The sequence below is a fragment of the Jaculus jaculus genome, chromosome 2, assembly GCF_020740685.1.
Source record: "Jaculus jaculus isolate mJacJac1 chromosome 2, mJacJac1.mat.Y.cur, whole genome shotgun sequence".
In the NCBI taxonomy this organism is placed as follows: Eukaryota; Metazoa; Chordata; class Mammalia; order Rodentia; family Dipodidae; genus Jaculus; species Jaculus jaculus.
This window is the reverse complement of record NC_059103.1, coordinates 5,611,770-5,624,671: the sequence shown is the minus strand read 5'-3', so window position 1 is coordinate 5,624,671 and position 12,902 is coordinate 5,611,770. Positions and strand designations below refer to the sequence as shown.

General features: G+C 52.6%; 1 protein-coding gene across 4 annotated transcripts in view; it reads left to right on the top strand.

Annotated features, from left to right (window-relative positions):
• Window positions 1-12,902, top strand: part of Tecpr1 (tectonin beta-propeller repeat containing 1) — a 43,730-nt gene that overhangs the window by 16,080 nt on the left and 14,748 nt on the right. For all 4 annotated transcript variants that reach the window (XM_045143220.1, XM_045143219.1, XM_045143221.1 and 1 more), the window contains 8 exons: window positions 2,551-2,652; window positions 4,011-4,156; window positions 5,429-5,928; window positions 7,250-7,395; window positions 8,406-8,561; window positions 10,467-10,616; window positions 10,706-10,863; window positions 12,753-12,880. In XM_045143220.1, coding sequence (XP_044999155.1) covers window positions 2,551-2,652; window positions 4,011-4,156; window positions 5,429-5,928; window positions 7,250-7,395; window positions 8,406-8,561; window positions 10,467-10,616; window positions 10,706-10,863; window positions 12,753-12,880 — 1,486 coding nt within the window. The remainder of the gene's footprint in view (window positions 1-2,550; window positions 2,653-4,010; window positions 4,157-5,428; window positions 5,929-7,249; window positions 7,396-8,405; window positions 8,562-10,466; window positions 10,617-10,705; window positions 10,864-12,752; window positions 12,881-12,902) is intronic.

Genomic DNA, 12,902 nt, shown 5'->3' with positions numbered 1-12,902 from the left:
CTCTCTTTTTCTCTCAAATAATTTTTTCCCCCTCCGAGGTAAGGTCTCGCTCTAGCTCAGGCTGACCTGGAATTCACTATGTAGTCTTAAGGTGGCCTTGAAGTCATGGTGATCCTCCTACCTCTTCTTCCTGAGTGCTGGGATTAAAGGTGTGTACTACCACGCCCAGCTAAAATAAGATATTTTAAAATATTTAAAAGTTAGCAAGCAAACAAAGGGGGAGGACTTGAGGTTCTGCTCATATAACCAGCCTATCCCTACTTCTGATCAGGAGTTCTAGACCATTAGTCCCAGTAGGCCCGAGACCTCTCAGCCTGGTGCAGGCCACCGTCCACACTGATTAACAGCCCTGAGGGACAGTAGGCCTGGGATGAGTGTTGAAACGTGACGACACGTAAATCATGGGGCCACAGGTAGGCCTAGGGAAGATTAGAATTGACCGTAGTTTTACAAACTGACATAAATTGGCATTAAGGAGAATTACGTAGCTGGGCATGGTAGCAGATACCTGTAATCCTAGCTTTCAGGAGGTGGAGGCACAAGGAAAAGGAGTTTAAGGCCATCCTCAGGACCAGCCTGGGCTGCATAAGACCATTTCAATAACATCCAAAAAGACTTACATGGGCTGGAGAGATGGCTTAGTGGTTAAGGTGTTTGCCTACAGAGCCAAAGGAACCAGGTTTGATTTCCCTAAGACCCATGGAAGCCAGGTACACAAAGTGGTGACTAAGTCTGGAGTTCATTTGCAGCAGCTAGAGGCCCTGGCATGCCCATTCTCTCTCTCATTCTCAAATTTTTTTAAAAAAAGGGGGGGGGGGCCCTGCATGAGCATGCCTTTAATCCAAGCACTGGAGAGGCAGGGAATCACTGTGAGTTCAAGGCCACTCTGAGATTACATAGCATGCCAAACAAACAAAAAACATGTAAAGCACTAAGAATAGACCCTAAACAGGATGATTATGATAATCATAAATTTGTAAAGAAATCATTCTTTCTAAGGGCTAGTGAGAGGGTTAGTGGGTAATATGCTTGCTGTGCAAGCCTGAGGACCTGAGTTCAGATCCCCAGAACCCATGTAAAATGCCGGCATGGTAGCACATGCCTCTAATCTCAGCACTGGGGAGGTAGACACAGCCTGTCACTGGGTTTTCTATCTGGCTGAATAAATGAGCTTCGGGTTCATCAAGAGACCCCTTCTCAGCTGGGTGTGGCGGCACACGCCTTTAATCCCAGCACTTGGGAGGCAGCCGTAGGAGGATCACTGTGAGTTCGAGGCCACTCTGAGATTACATAGTGAATTCCAGGTCAGCCTGGGCTAGAGCAAGACCCTACTTTGAAACCCCCCCCCAAAAAAAAAAGTAAGGTGGGAAGTGATTGAGGAAGACACTTGCCGTCAACCTTTGGCTTTCACATGCACATGTGCACAGGTCTGTGAGCCCCTGTACACATACAGACATGCACACCACACAATATGCACCAAAGAAGTAGTTTTTCTAAATGACCTCATTCAGGAGAGGGGGTCGGGAAACAAACTTCATTCAATAAAAGTGCAATTGTGGGCTAGGGAGACGACTCAGCAGTTATGAGCTCTTTCTGCTTAAGCATGAGGGACTCTTGTGGGTCAGAGACTGCCAAGTTCAACTCCCCACAACCCATGTAAAAAAACTGGGCATGGCCAAACATTTCCTGTATCCCAGTCCTGGGAGCGGGGTGGGTGTGGGAGGAACTCATGGAGCCCAGAGAATTGCTGGCGCTTGCTGACGGGCAGTAGCCCCAGGTGGAGGGACAGAGCTGTTGCAAGGCCGTATGAGGCTGGATGGTAAGAGGACACCTGACCTTCTCTGGCCTCTGCACACATGCACATGGGGGAGTGTGCATGTGCACACACATATGCATGCAGAAAAAGTGAGGTCACATTTTTCTAACAGTATAGTGGTGCCTGCCTGTAATCTCAGCACCCAAGATGCTGAGACAGGAGGATTGTGAGGTTAAGGCCAGCCAGGGTTAAGAGCAAGACTCAAAAAAAAAAAAAAAAAGATTTCGTTTTTTCAAGCCTTGGGCCAATAACAGCACTGTAACTCAGGCTGGAGAGATGGCTTAGCAGTTAAGCGCTTGCCTGTGAAGCCTAAGGACCCTGGTTCGAGGCTTGATTCCCAGGACCCACATTAGTCAGATGCACAAGGGGACGCTCGCATCTGGGGTTTGTTTGCAGTGGCTGGAGGCCCTGGTGCGCCCATTCTCTCTCTCTCTGCCTCTTTCTCTCTCTGCTGTTCTCAAATAATAAAAATGAATAAAATATTAAAAAAAAAAAAAAAAGAGCAGGAGACTCTTGACCCTTGTGTGATGGTCCCAAGTACAAAGGGTCTCACAGTAAGAATACTGGAAGGTGGATGTGAATGAATATTTTCTTTCTAAGCTATATATTATGCTTGCTAGTTTCTAGCATGATCTCAGAGTTCCTCACTTGTCTTTCCTGTCCCTTACAAAGGCCCATCTCCTCCCCCCCCGCCATGGCCCTTCACGGGGACACACTTGCTTCTGACTTGGCAGGTCTGGTTCCGGAGAGGCGTCAACTCTCACAACCCCTGTGGCACCAGCTGGATTGAGATGGTTGGAGAAATGATGATGGTGAATGTGGGGCTGAATGATCAGGTGGGTGAGCCCATGGTTCCTGGGACTTCCGATATAGTGTCTGTAGTGCCCACTGTCCCTTCCTACTGACAAGGACTCCTGATGCTGGCACACAGGGGGTCTGAGGGCATGGGAGGGGCTCCTCCTCCTGGGTTCCCAGTCTCCCACTTGTCTCAGGGTTACCTCTCTGTGGATCCTCAGGGCAGTGGGAATCTGCCGCTGAGTGGGGTGGGGCACGTCTATATGTACTGGAAGTTCATTGAGAGATCTTCGGGGGACATCAGGTCGAAGGTCACCAAGTAAGGAACGGAGCTCGCCCCCTTAATTTTGACTTGGAGCATGTCATGTATCTAACGAGAGCAACCTGGAGAGTTTGACAGCGTGGGAGTGTTAAAGAAACTTGCTTACAGGGGCTGGAGAAATTGCTTAGTGGTGAAGACACTTGCTTGCAAAGACAAAGGACCCAGGTTCAATTCTCCAGGACCCATGTAAGCCAGATGCACAAGGTGGCACATGCATCTGGAGTTTGTCTGCAGTGGCTGAAGGCCCTGGCATGCCCACTCTTACTCCCCCCGCCTTCTCTCTGCTTCTTTCTTTCTCTGTCAAATAAATCTTAAAAAGTAAAAGATTTTTAGAAAGGAACTTACCTGGTGTAGTGGTGCATGGCTTTAATCCCAGAACTTGGAAGGTAGAGGCAGGAGGAGCTGCATGATTTCGAGGCCATCCTGAGACTACATTGTGAATTCCAAGTCAGCCTGGGCTAGAGCAAGACCCTACCTCGAAAAACCAAACAAGGAAAAAAAAAAAAAAAAAAAAGGGACTTGCTTACAGTTGGACAGTATGACCTTGTAGACAGTGAGGTGTGTACGTCTGTAAAACCCAGGGCACTGTGCTGGAAATGCCGAAGCCCCCTCAGGGATCAGCTTCTGACAGAAGCTGCATGGAAGATAGTAACCCACGTGTATCTGTGTCCCAATATGGTGTCCACCATACTGTTACCACTTCTGGACCTTGTCACCACAAAACCCCTGGTGTGTAGGAAGCGTGGGCCTCTGCTTCTGCATTCACTGCAGCCTCTGCTGCGGCTCTGCTGGTCTTTGCCTGCTTTGGACTTTGGCAGCGACATTGTGTCGCCACCTCCACCAGACCTCCAGCCACCCTGATGAGCACGCGTGCACACACACACACACACACACACACACACACACACACACGCACAGCCGTGCAGGTCGTGATGGGGACTTTTGTCTGCACTTGTCCGTGTGTCCTGCAGCCGTGCTGCACACTCCTAGGCCACCTGCTGTCCCCGGCGCCTCTAGGAAGGGGTAGGAGCCCAGGCCTGCGCCCTCCTCTTCTGAGCGGTGCCCTCTCTGTTCCAGGTCTGGGGCGTCGGCTGTGAGGACAGAGCCGTGTACTTCCGGCAGGGCGTCACCCCCAGCGAGCTCAGCGGGAAGACATGGAAGGCCATCGTTGCGGGCCGAGAGAATGACCGGTCGCACTCTGGCAGCTCAATGAGCCTCCTCAGGTGACGCAGGGCGGCAGAGCACAGGGCTGGGCCGGACAGGGTGACTGTGGCTTCAGCCCGTGCCACACCATCGTCCAGGAAGAGCAGAGCATCGCCATGCCAGAGCCGTGGGAGCTGAGCGCGGGGCACAGAACCGTGACCCCAGCACTGGGAGGCGGAGGCAGGGGGACTGTGAGTGCAGGACCAGCCTGGGCTGTGTGGCAGGACCAAGACTCTGCCTCAACCAAACCTAAAGAAGGAAAGGAGAAAGCTCCACTGCGAGGGAACCGTGACGGCCGCCGGGTCACCCGTGTGCTCGGTGCCGGTGAACCAGATGCTTTAAATTGGCCCATTTAGGATGGGGCGCGGCGGCACCTGTAATCTTAGCATTCGGAAGGTGGGGACAGGGAGAACAGGAGCTCAAGGTCATCCTATAAGTAAGCCATATGAGACTCTGTCTCAAAAACTAAACAAAATGTGGCAGAGGTGGGATGGCGGTGCACTCCTGTAATCCCACCTAGCACTTGGGAGGCCGAGGCAGAAACATTACTATGAGTTCAAGGTTACCCTGGGCTACTGAGTGAGTTCTAGGCCATAAAAAAAAAAAAAAAAAAAAAAAAACCAGCAAAAATCCAGGTGTGGTGGCACACACCTTTAATCCCAGCACTTGGGAGGCTGGGGTAGGAGAATTGCTCTGAGTTCGAGGCTAGCCTGGAACTGCAGAGTGAGTTCCAGGTCAGCCTGTGCTAGAGTGAGACCCTACCTCAAAAAAAAAAAATCTAGCATAAACAATAACAAAAAGATAACATTTTCATCTCTACCCTGATCCGTGGATGTGATTGGTCTGAAGTGTGGCTCAGTCTTTTTTTTTTTTAGTTTGTTTTTTTGTTTTTCTAGGTACGGTCTCACTGTAACCCACGCTGACCTGGAATTCACTATGTAGTCCCAGGGTGGCCTTGAACTCGTGGCTATTCTTCTACCACTGGCCCAGTCTTTGTTTTTGTTTTTGTTTTTTGGGGTTAGGGTCTCACTCTAACTCAGGCTGACCTGGAATTCACTCTGTACTCTCAGGGTGGCCTCGAACTCATGGCAATCCTCCTACCTCTGCCTCTGGATCGCTGGGATTAAAGGTGTGTGCCACCACACCCGGCTGGCCCAGTCTTTCATCCCCCTGGAAAGCAGGGGTCTGTGTGCATTGTGCTGGAGTAGGAGGCAAGAGCTCAGAGAGCTTTATTCACCGGAGGCCACACAGTCCCTACAAGGAACTAAGAGTGTGCTGTGTTGTGTCCTCAGTGCTGGCTGCTTCTTTGGTGACGAAGTGAGGGTCAGCGGTACCGAGTCTGCACCCAACGACACCGATGGCTCCTCCGAAGTCGAGAGACGCGGGTCTGAGCAGCCTCTCCCCGAAGAGTCTTTAGACAGTTCCAGGAGCCCCAAAGGGAGCTTGGCCCCCGGCCCTGGAAGGACCCCTGAATGTGCTGTGGATACTGCCTGCTCGGCAGAGGACAAAGGGAAGGCTGTGGAGGCCCCTAGCCCTGAAGAACACTCTGGCCCCGCCGCAACGCCAGCCGAGCTGCCCTGGACCAATATTGACCTGAAGGAACCCAAGAAGGTGACCAGCCACCCGGCCTCCAGCTTCCCCGAGACCACGGGCCTCTCCTCCCTGGGGCTCTTCCCACTGGGCATGGAGGAGCCCTACGGAGCGGACGACCACCTGCTGTGGGCCTGGGTGTCCGGAGCAGGGTGTGCGGTGGAGGCGGGCTCTGCGCTCAAGTGGTTCACCGTCCACTCTGGTAAGGGATTTTGTGAGGTTGGCTGGTCCTTTGTCCCCACGGGTGTTGATGGGAGACGCGGAGTGTGGCAGGAGACCTGGGTACCATGGCAGGCTCTCTGTCCTGCCTGCAGGCACGAGTGTTCAGATCCCTGACCATGACCCTGGGCCACTGAGTGGCCCTCTGAGACCTGGGAGCTGGAGGGGGTCGCACAGCTGACCTGGGGACAGCAGCTCGCTCAGCAGGAGGGCTCAGTATGTTCCATAGAGGCTAGAACATTCTGGCAAGAACGGGCTGATTTGGGATTGTATTAGTTTCCTTTCTCATGGCTGTGACAAAGTACCTGATGAAGGAGGGAGGGTTTATTTTCGTTAACAGTTCAGGGGGACGCCGTCCACCTTGGCAGGGAAGGTGTGGCGCAGCCTGAGGCAGCCTGCCACCTTCAGATGGCAGAGAGGGGTGAAGGCTGATGCTCAGCTCATTTTCTTCTTTCTTTCTTTCTTTATTTTGAGGTAGGGTCTTGCTGTAGCCCAGGCTGACCTGGAACTCACTATATCGTTTCAGGCTGGCATCTAATTCATGGCCATCCTCCTACCTCTGCCTCGCGAGTGCTTGGATTATAAAGGCATGCGCCACCACACTTGGCTCATTTTCTTCTTTCTTTCCCTCTCCCTTCCCCCATCCTTTCTGTTTTTTCAAGGTAGGGTCTCACTTTAGCTCAGGCTGACCTGGAATTCACTATGTAGTCTCAGGCTGGCCTCAAACTCACAGAGATCCTCCTATCTCTGCCTCCTGAGTGCTGGGATTAAAGGCATGTGCCACCACGCCTGGCTTCATTTTCTTCTTTTTAATTTTGCTTATTTTTTTTTATTTATTTGAGAGTGACAGAAAGAGGCAGATAGAGAGAGAGAGAATGGGCACGCCAGGGCCTCCAGCCACTGCAAACGAACTCCAGACGCATGCGCCCCCTTGTGCATCTGGGTAACGTTGGTCCTGGGGAGTCGATCCTTGAACCAGGGTCCTTAGGCTTCACAGGCAAGCACTTAACCACTAAGCCATCTCTCCAGCCCCAATTTCTTCTTTCTATCTGTTCTGTCACCCCAGTCCATGGAATGGTACCCACACATTCAGGGTGTGTCTTCCCACCTCAGTTCATCCAGTCTAGAATCTCCCTCCCAGACATACCCAGAGATTTGTGTCCTAGGTGACTCTAGATTCTGCCAAGTTGACAATAGTATCACCCATCATGGGGATGCAGGAGGGAAGGAAAACAGGCAGCACTGGCCTCTTGGCCAGCTGTAGGCAGGATGGTACCTGGCCCTGAGACTCTGGCCTCCTGCAGGTCTGTCCCCCTCTGTGCAGACACTGTCCCTGTCCATCACGCCGGCCCAGACCGCCGCCTGGAGGAAACAGATCTTCCAGCAGCTCACAGAAAGGACCAAACGGGAGCTGGAGAACTTCAGGCACTACGAGCAGGCTGTTGAGCAGGTAGGCCCAGCTGGCTCTCAGATACCCTTTTTTGTTTTTTGTTTGGAGACAGACTGTGTAGCCTAGGCTAGCCAGGAGCTTCCTCTGTTGCCAAGGCTGGCATCAAACTCATGATCCAACTCCCTCAGCTTCCTGAGCACTGGGGTTACAGTTGTAGGCCGCCACACAGCTCTGTTTGTTCTCTGATAACCTGAGATAAGGAGATGGGGAGAGACAGGCCCGACCACACCTGTGCACCCTTCTTGAATGCTCAGCATTGCTTCCAGACCCCAAGACAGACTGAAGTTATCCTCGTCAGTTGATTTATTCATCCGTCCTGAAGGACTTTTGTTGGGACTTCATCACCTTTGGGGTACCCTGTGGGCAACCTAAGAAAAAGTTCTGAAGGAGGAGGTGCAGTGAAGGGAGAGGTGAATCATGCCTTCTGTCCATGCCTTCTTGTCCAGGATCCCAGGCACGCAGGCCTGTTAGTGCGGTGAGATGAGTCAGGCCCGAGCTGGGGACAGTCACGACCCCCCCCCCCCCAGGCTGACCCTGTCTGGCATGCCCCACACTGCTGGAGGCAGAGCCCCCCTCTCGGAGCACAGTCAGTCCCTGGAGAGAGGAGCCACATGCAGCCTAGATACGATGGCTTCCTTTAGAAAAGTCTTGGTCTAAACTGGAGCAGAAGCATCTATGGTGTGCCCAGATAGGGCCACTCTGGGGGCTTGGGGGTCAGCTCTGCCATCTCTGACATTTGGCCAAGTGTGGACTCTGCCAGAGCCTCCACGCAGACCCTGGGCAACGATGCCCATCCCACCATTCCCATGAGAGCGGAGGTGACCCTGTATTGTTGACTCTGGCTCCACCTAGTGTCCCGTGGTGGTACTGTTGTCATTAATGAAAGACAGGAAGGTGGGGGGGCTGAGGGCTCCGGGCAGCAGCCCCTCAGCGCAGTATGGAGGGGGCCTGTGGCTCTGGGAGCGGGGGAGCGGCGCAGTCTGTGACCTCGTCCCCGCCGCCTGCCGCAGTCGGTGTGGGTGAAGACGGGAGCAGTGCAGTGGTGGTGCGACTGGAAGCCCCACAAGTGGGTGGACGTCCGCGTGGCCCTGGAGCAGTTCACGGGGCACGACGGGGCCCGTGACAGCATCCTCTTCATCTACTACTTGGTCCACGAGGAGAAGAAGGTACGGGGGAGGGAGGAGGGTTTCCTGGAGAGAGGGCCCAAGCAGCCCTTTAAGGCACTTGACCCAGCATCTGGGCCTGATCCACAAGCCCAGTGGCGGGCACCATGGAGCAGCCTGTGCTGTGGGCTCTCTGGGCCACCTCCCCTCTCTCCTATGACAATAGCCACTTTTAAATTTTGTTTTATTTTATTTATTATTTATTTGCAAACAGAGAGAGGGAGAGATTGAGCACACCAGGGCTTCCAGCCACTGCAAATGAACTCCAAATACACGTGCCACTGTGCATCTGGCTTTATACGGGCACTGGGAAACCAAACCCAGGCCATTAGGCTTTGCAGGCAGGCGCGCCTTAACCTCTGAGCCATCTTTCCACCACTCACTTTTTTTTTTTTTCTAAGTTACAGCCCTAACCCATTCTTCCTTCTTTCCTTCCTTCCTTCTTCTTTTCTTTTCCTTTGGTTTTTTGAGGTAGGGTCTCGCTCTAACCCTGGTTGACCTGGAATTCACTCTGTAGTTTCAGGGTGGCCTCGAACTCACAGCAGTCCTCCTACCTCTGCCTCCCAAGTGCTGGGATTAAAGGCGTGCGCCATGCCTGGCTTCCTTCTATTTTTTTTTCCTTGAAGACAAAGTCTCACTCTCGTCCAGGCCGACCTGGAACTCACTCTTTAGCCCCAGGCTGGCCTTGAACTCACAGTGACGCTCCTGCTAGGATTAAAGATGTGTATCACCATGTCCAGCTCATCCCTGACCATTTCCTGAAGTATTATTTTTAAAAGTTTTCAATAAGTACATATTGCACATTGAGTATACTTTCTCCCATGCCATTTGCCTTGCCTTTAATTGCCCCTTCCCTTCCCAGTGCATGCCTTTGTTCCCCTGCACAGGTTTATTTCTGTTTTCCATGTTTTACACACACACACACACACACACACACACACACACACATACATTTACATATATGCATGATTTTATTTACCTATATAAAATCTAGGAACTACATATGAGAGCAAACATATTTGTCTTTCTGAGACTGGCTTCATTTGCTTGATATTATCACCAGTTGCATCCATTTTTCTGCAGATCACATAAATTTGTTCTTTATGGCTGAAAAACATCACATTGTGCATTTTTTAGTTGTTCTCCCCCCCTCCCCCACACTGTGCAGTCTCAGCGTGACCTCAAACTCACAGCGATCCTTCTGCCTTCTGAGTGCTGGGATTAAAGGCATGTGCCACCACACCCAGCTGAGAGAGAAAGAAAGGAAGGGCTGGAGGAAGGGAAAATGGGCACACCAGGGCCTCTAGCTACTGCAAACAAACTCCAGATGCATGGGTCACTCTGGGCATCTTGCTTTATGTGGGTACTGATGAACTGAAGTTGGGTTACTGGACTTTCAGGACAAGCGTCTTTCACACTGAGCCATCTCTCCAGCCCATTGTGCATATTTCATCTACTCTATTGTTGGACACCTAGGTTGGTTCCATAATATAGCTATTGGCAGTGGTGTTATATTCAACTTTTATTTTGAAACAGGGCCTCAGCAAGTTGCCTTGGCTAACCTGAAACTCAGTACATAGCCCAGGCTATTCTTGTTTTCACCATCCCCCTGCCTTAACCTCCTGAGTACTGGGATAATAGGTGTGTACCACCACACCTGGCTTGTGCTGGGAATCAAATCCAAAGCTTCATGAACGCTAAGCAAGGACTCTACCAACTGAACTGTAACCCAAGACCCCCGTGAACCGTACCAACTGCAGCTTTGCTCAGCTCTGTAGCCAGCAGTGAAACCAACAGGTCATGGAGGGGGGCCAAGACTGAGGTGTAAAATGAGGGGTGAGCCCCCCGCCCGTCAGCACATTGGCGATTCCAGGGTAACAGCCCCGCCGGGCATCCTTCTTCAAACAGTACCTGCACGTGTTCCTGAATGAGGTGACGGTGCTGGTCCCCATACTCAACGAGGCCAAGCACTCCTTTGCCCTGTACACCCCCGAGAGGACGCGGCAGAGGTGGCCTGTGCGCCTGGCTGCCGCCACAGAGCAGGACATGAATGACTGGGTGAGTGAGTGTGGGCTGCAGGGGCTGGGCGAGAAGGGGCTACCTGAGCCTCAGCCTGTCCAGGCTGACCAACTGTGTGCCTATGCCAGCTTGCCTTGCTCAGCCTGTCCTGCTGTGAGAGCCGGAAGATCCATGGCCGCCCGTCTCCACAGGCCATCTGGTCCATCACCTGCAAGGGAGACATCTTCGTGAGTGAGCCCTGCCCGGACCTGGAGGGCCACGAGCACCTGCTGCCCTGCGACCAGATGTGAGTGGACTGCGCCCCAGACTGCCCGGGGGCCTGACCTCTTCCCTTCCCCAAGCATCTAGAACTTGTGATACCGGAAAGGGTACCCCAGCAGGACCTGAGCCCACACACAGCAGCTTCTTTTTTATTTTTTTTTAATTTTTAATTTATTTTTTATCTATTTGAGAGAAAGAGGCAGATAGAGAGAGAAAGAGAGAGAGAATGGGCGCGCCAGGGCCTCCAGCCACTGCAGAAGAACTCCAAACGCGTGCGCCCCCTTGTGCATCTGGCTTATGTGGGTCCTGGGGAATTGAACCTCAAACTGGGGTCCTTAGGCTTCACAGGCAAGTGCTTAATCGCTAAGCCATCTCTCCAGCCCAACAGCAGCTTCTTAAAAAGAAGAAAAAGAAAAAGAAATCGAAGTAAGTGCTGGCGAGATGGCTTAGCAGTTAAGCGCTTGCCTGTGAAGCCTAAGTATTCTGGCTCAAGGCTCGATTCCGCAGTACCCACGTAAACCAGATGCACAAGGTGGCGCATGAGATTGGAGTTCTTTGCAGTGGCTAGAGACCCTGATGTGTCCATTCTCTCTGTCTGTTGCTCTCAAATAAATCAAGAAAGAATTAAAAACAATTATCTGAGAGAGGGAATGGGTGTACCAAGACCTCCTGTCACTGCAAATGAACTCCAGATGCATGCACTACCTTGTGCATCTGGCTTTACGTGGGTCCTGGGGAATCAGAATCGAACACAGGCTGTCAGGCTTTGCAAGCAAGAGCCTTAACTGCTGAGTCATCTTCCCAGGTCCCTGAGTCCTCACTAGGATGTGCTCAGAGGTTAGTAGGCACTGGGCAACTGCATAGAGACCTGGAGAATGAAATATGGTACAAAGGGTGTGGTCCCCACCTCCAGCAGGCTTCCAGGGCCAGGTCAGAGAAGGCATGTCCTCCTTAACAGCCCAGGACCCAGCCCTTTCCAGCAGCATTGGGCCTCTGGAGGCAAAGGAGAGAGCTACTAGCTTTGAGTGTGCTTTCAGAATGGCATTGAAGGTTGGCGTCTTGGGTGAGAGGCAGTGCAAGGCCCATGGAAAGGTGGGAGCAGCTACCAGTTGCATTTAGACACAAAAGAGGCAAGATCAAGGGTTGCCCTGTTGGGGCACTTGAAACCCCAAGAGGGCTAGCTAATTATATAGTTTAGTTGGTAGAGTGCTTTCTTACCATACATGAAGCCCTGGGTTTACTCCCCAGTACCACATTGAAAAAAAAAACACACACCACAGGCATAGGGGCACATGCCTATTCATCCCAGCACTCAGGAAGTGGAGGCAGGAGGATCAGAAAACATCACAAGAGGGAATGAGGTCCTGAGGGGCAGGTTGGAGCCAAGCTTCCAGTGGAGGGTGAGAATGGGTAAGGCCTCCCTGTGAAGCCCTGCGCTGTGCCCCAGCGATCCCAAGCGAGCCCAGCAGCCTGCACATCAGAAGCAGAGGCCAAAGGCCCACTGTGGGCATGCCCAGTGCCCTGTGGTGGCAGAGGCAGGGCCCACAGGAAGCAAACCCAGCCATAGGCTTAGGAGGCCCCTGCCCTGGTGCAGCTTCCTGCCCCGGGCCGTCTGCTGTCTGCCTTGATATTTAAGCCTGGCTGCACCTGGCACCTTATGACCAGCCCAGCTGCCACGTCGCAACTCTGTTGGGGGGTGGTAGTGAGAAGCAAGCTGCTGACCCTTGCCTCTCCTGTACTGCAGAACCTCTTTAGCTCTGGATCATTCCAGCAAGGTCCCAGTAGGTCATCCATTCTCCTGGCTTGGAGTCCTGGGGCTTGCAGAGCATCTTGTCTATGAAAGAGTTCCAGGGTGGGCAGGACCTTGGAAAGCTGGACTGCAATGCCTCTCCTGCCTCCTGCTGGCCCCCACAGGTTCTGGCGGCAGATGGGAGGCCACCTGAGGATGGTTGAAGCCAATAGCCGTGGCGTGGTGTGGGGCATCGGCTACGACCACACGGCCTGGGTGTACACGGGCGGCTACGGTGGAGGCTGCTTCCAAGGTGAGGACAGCCTGGAGTGCCT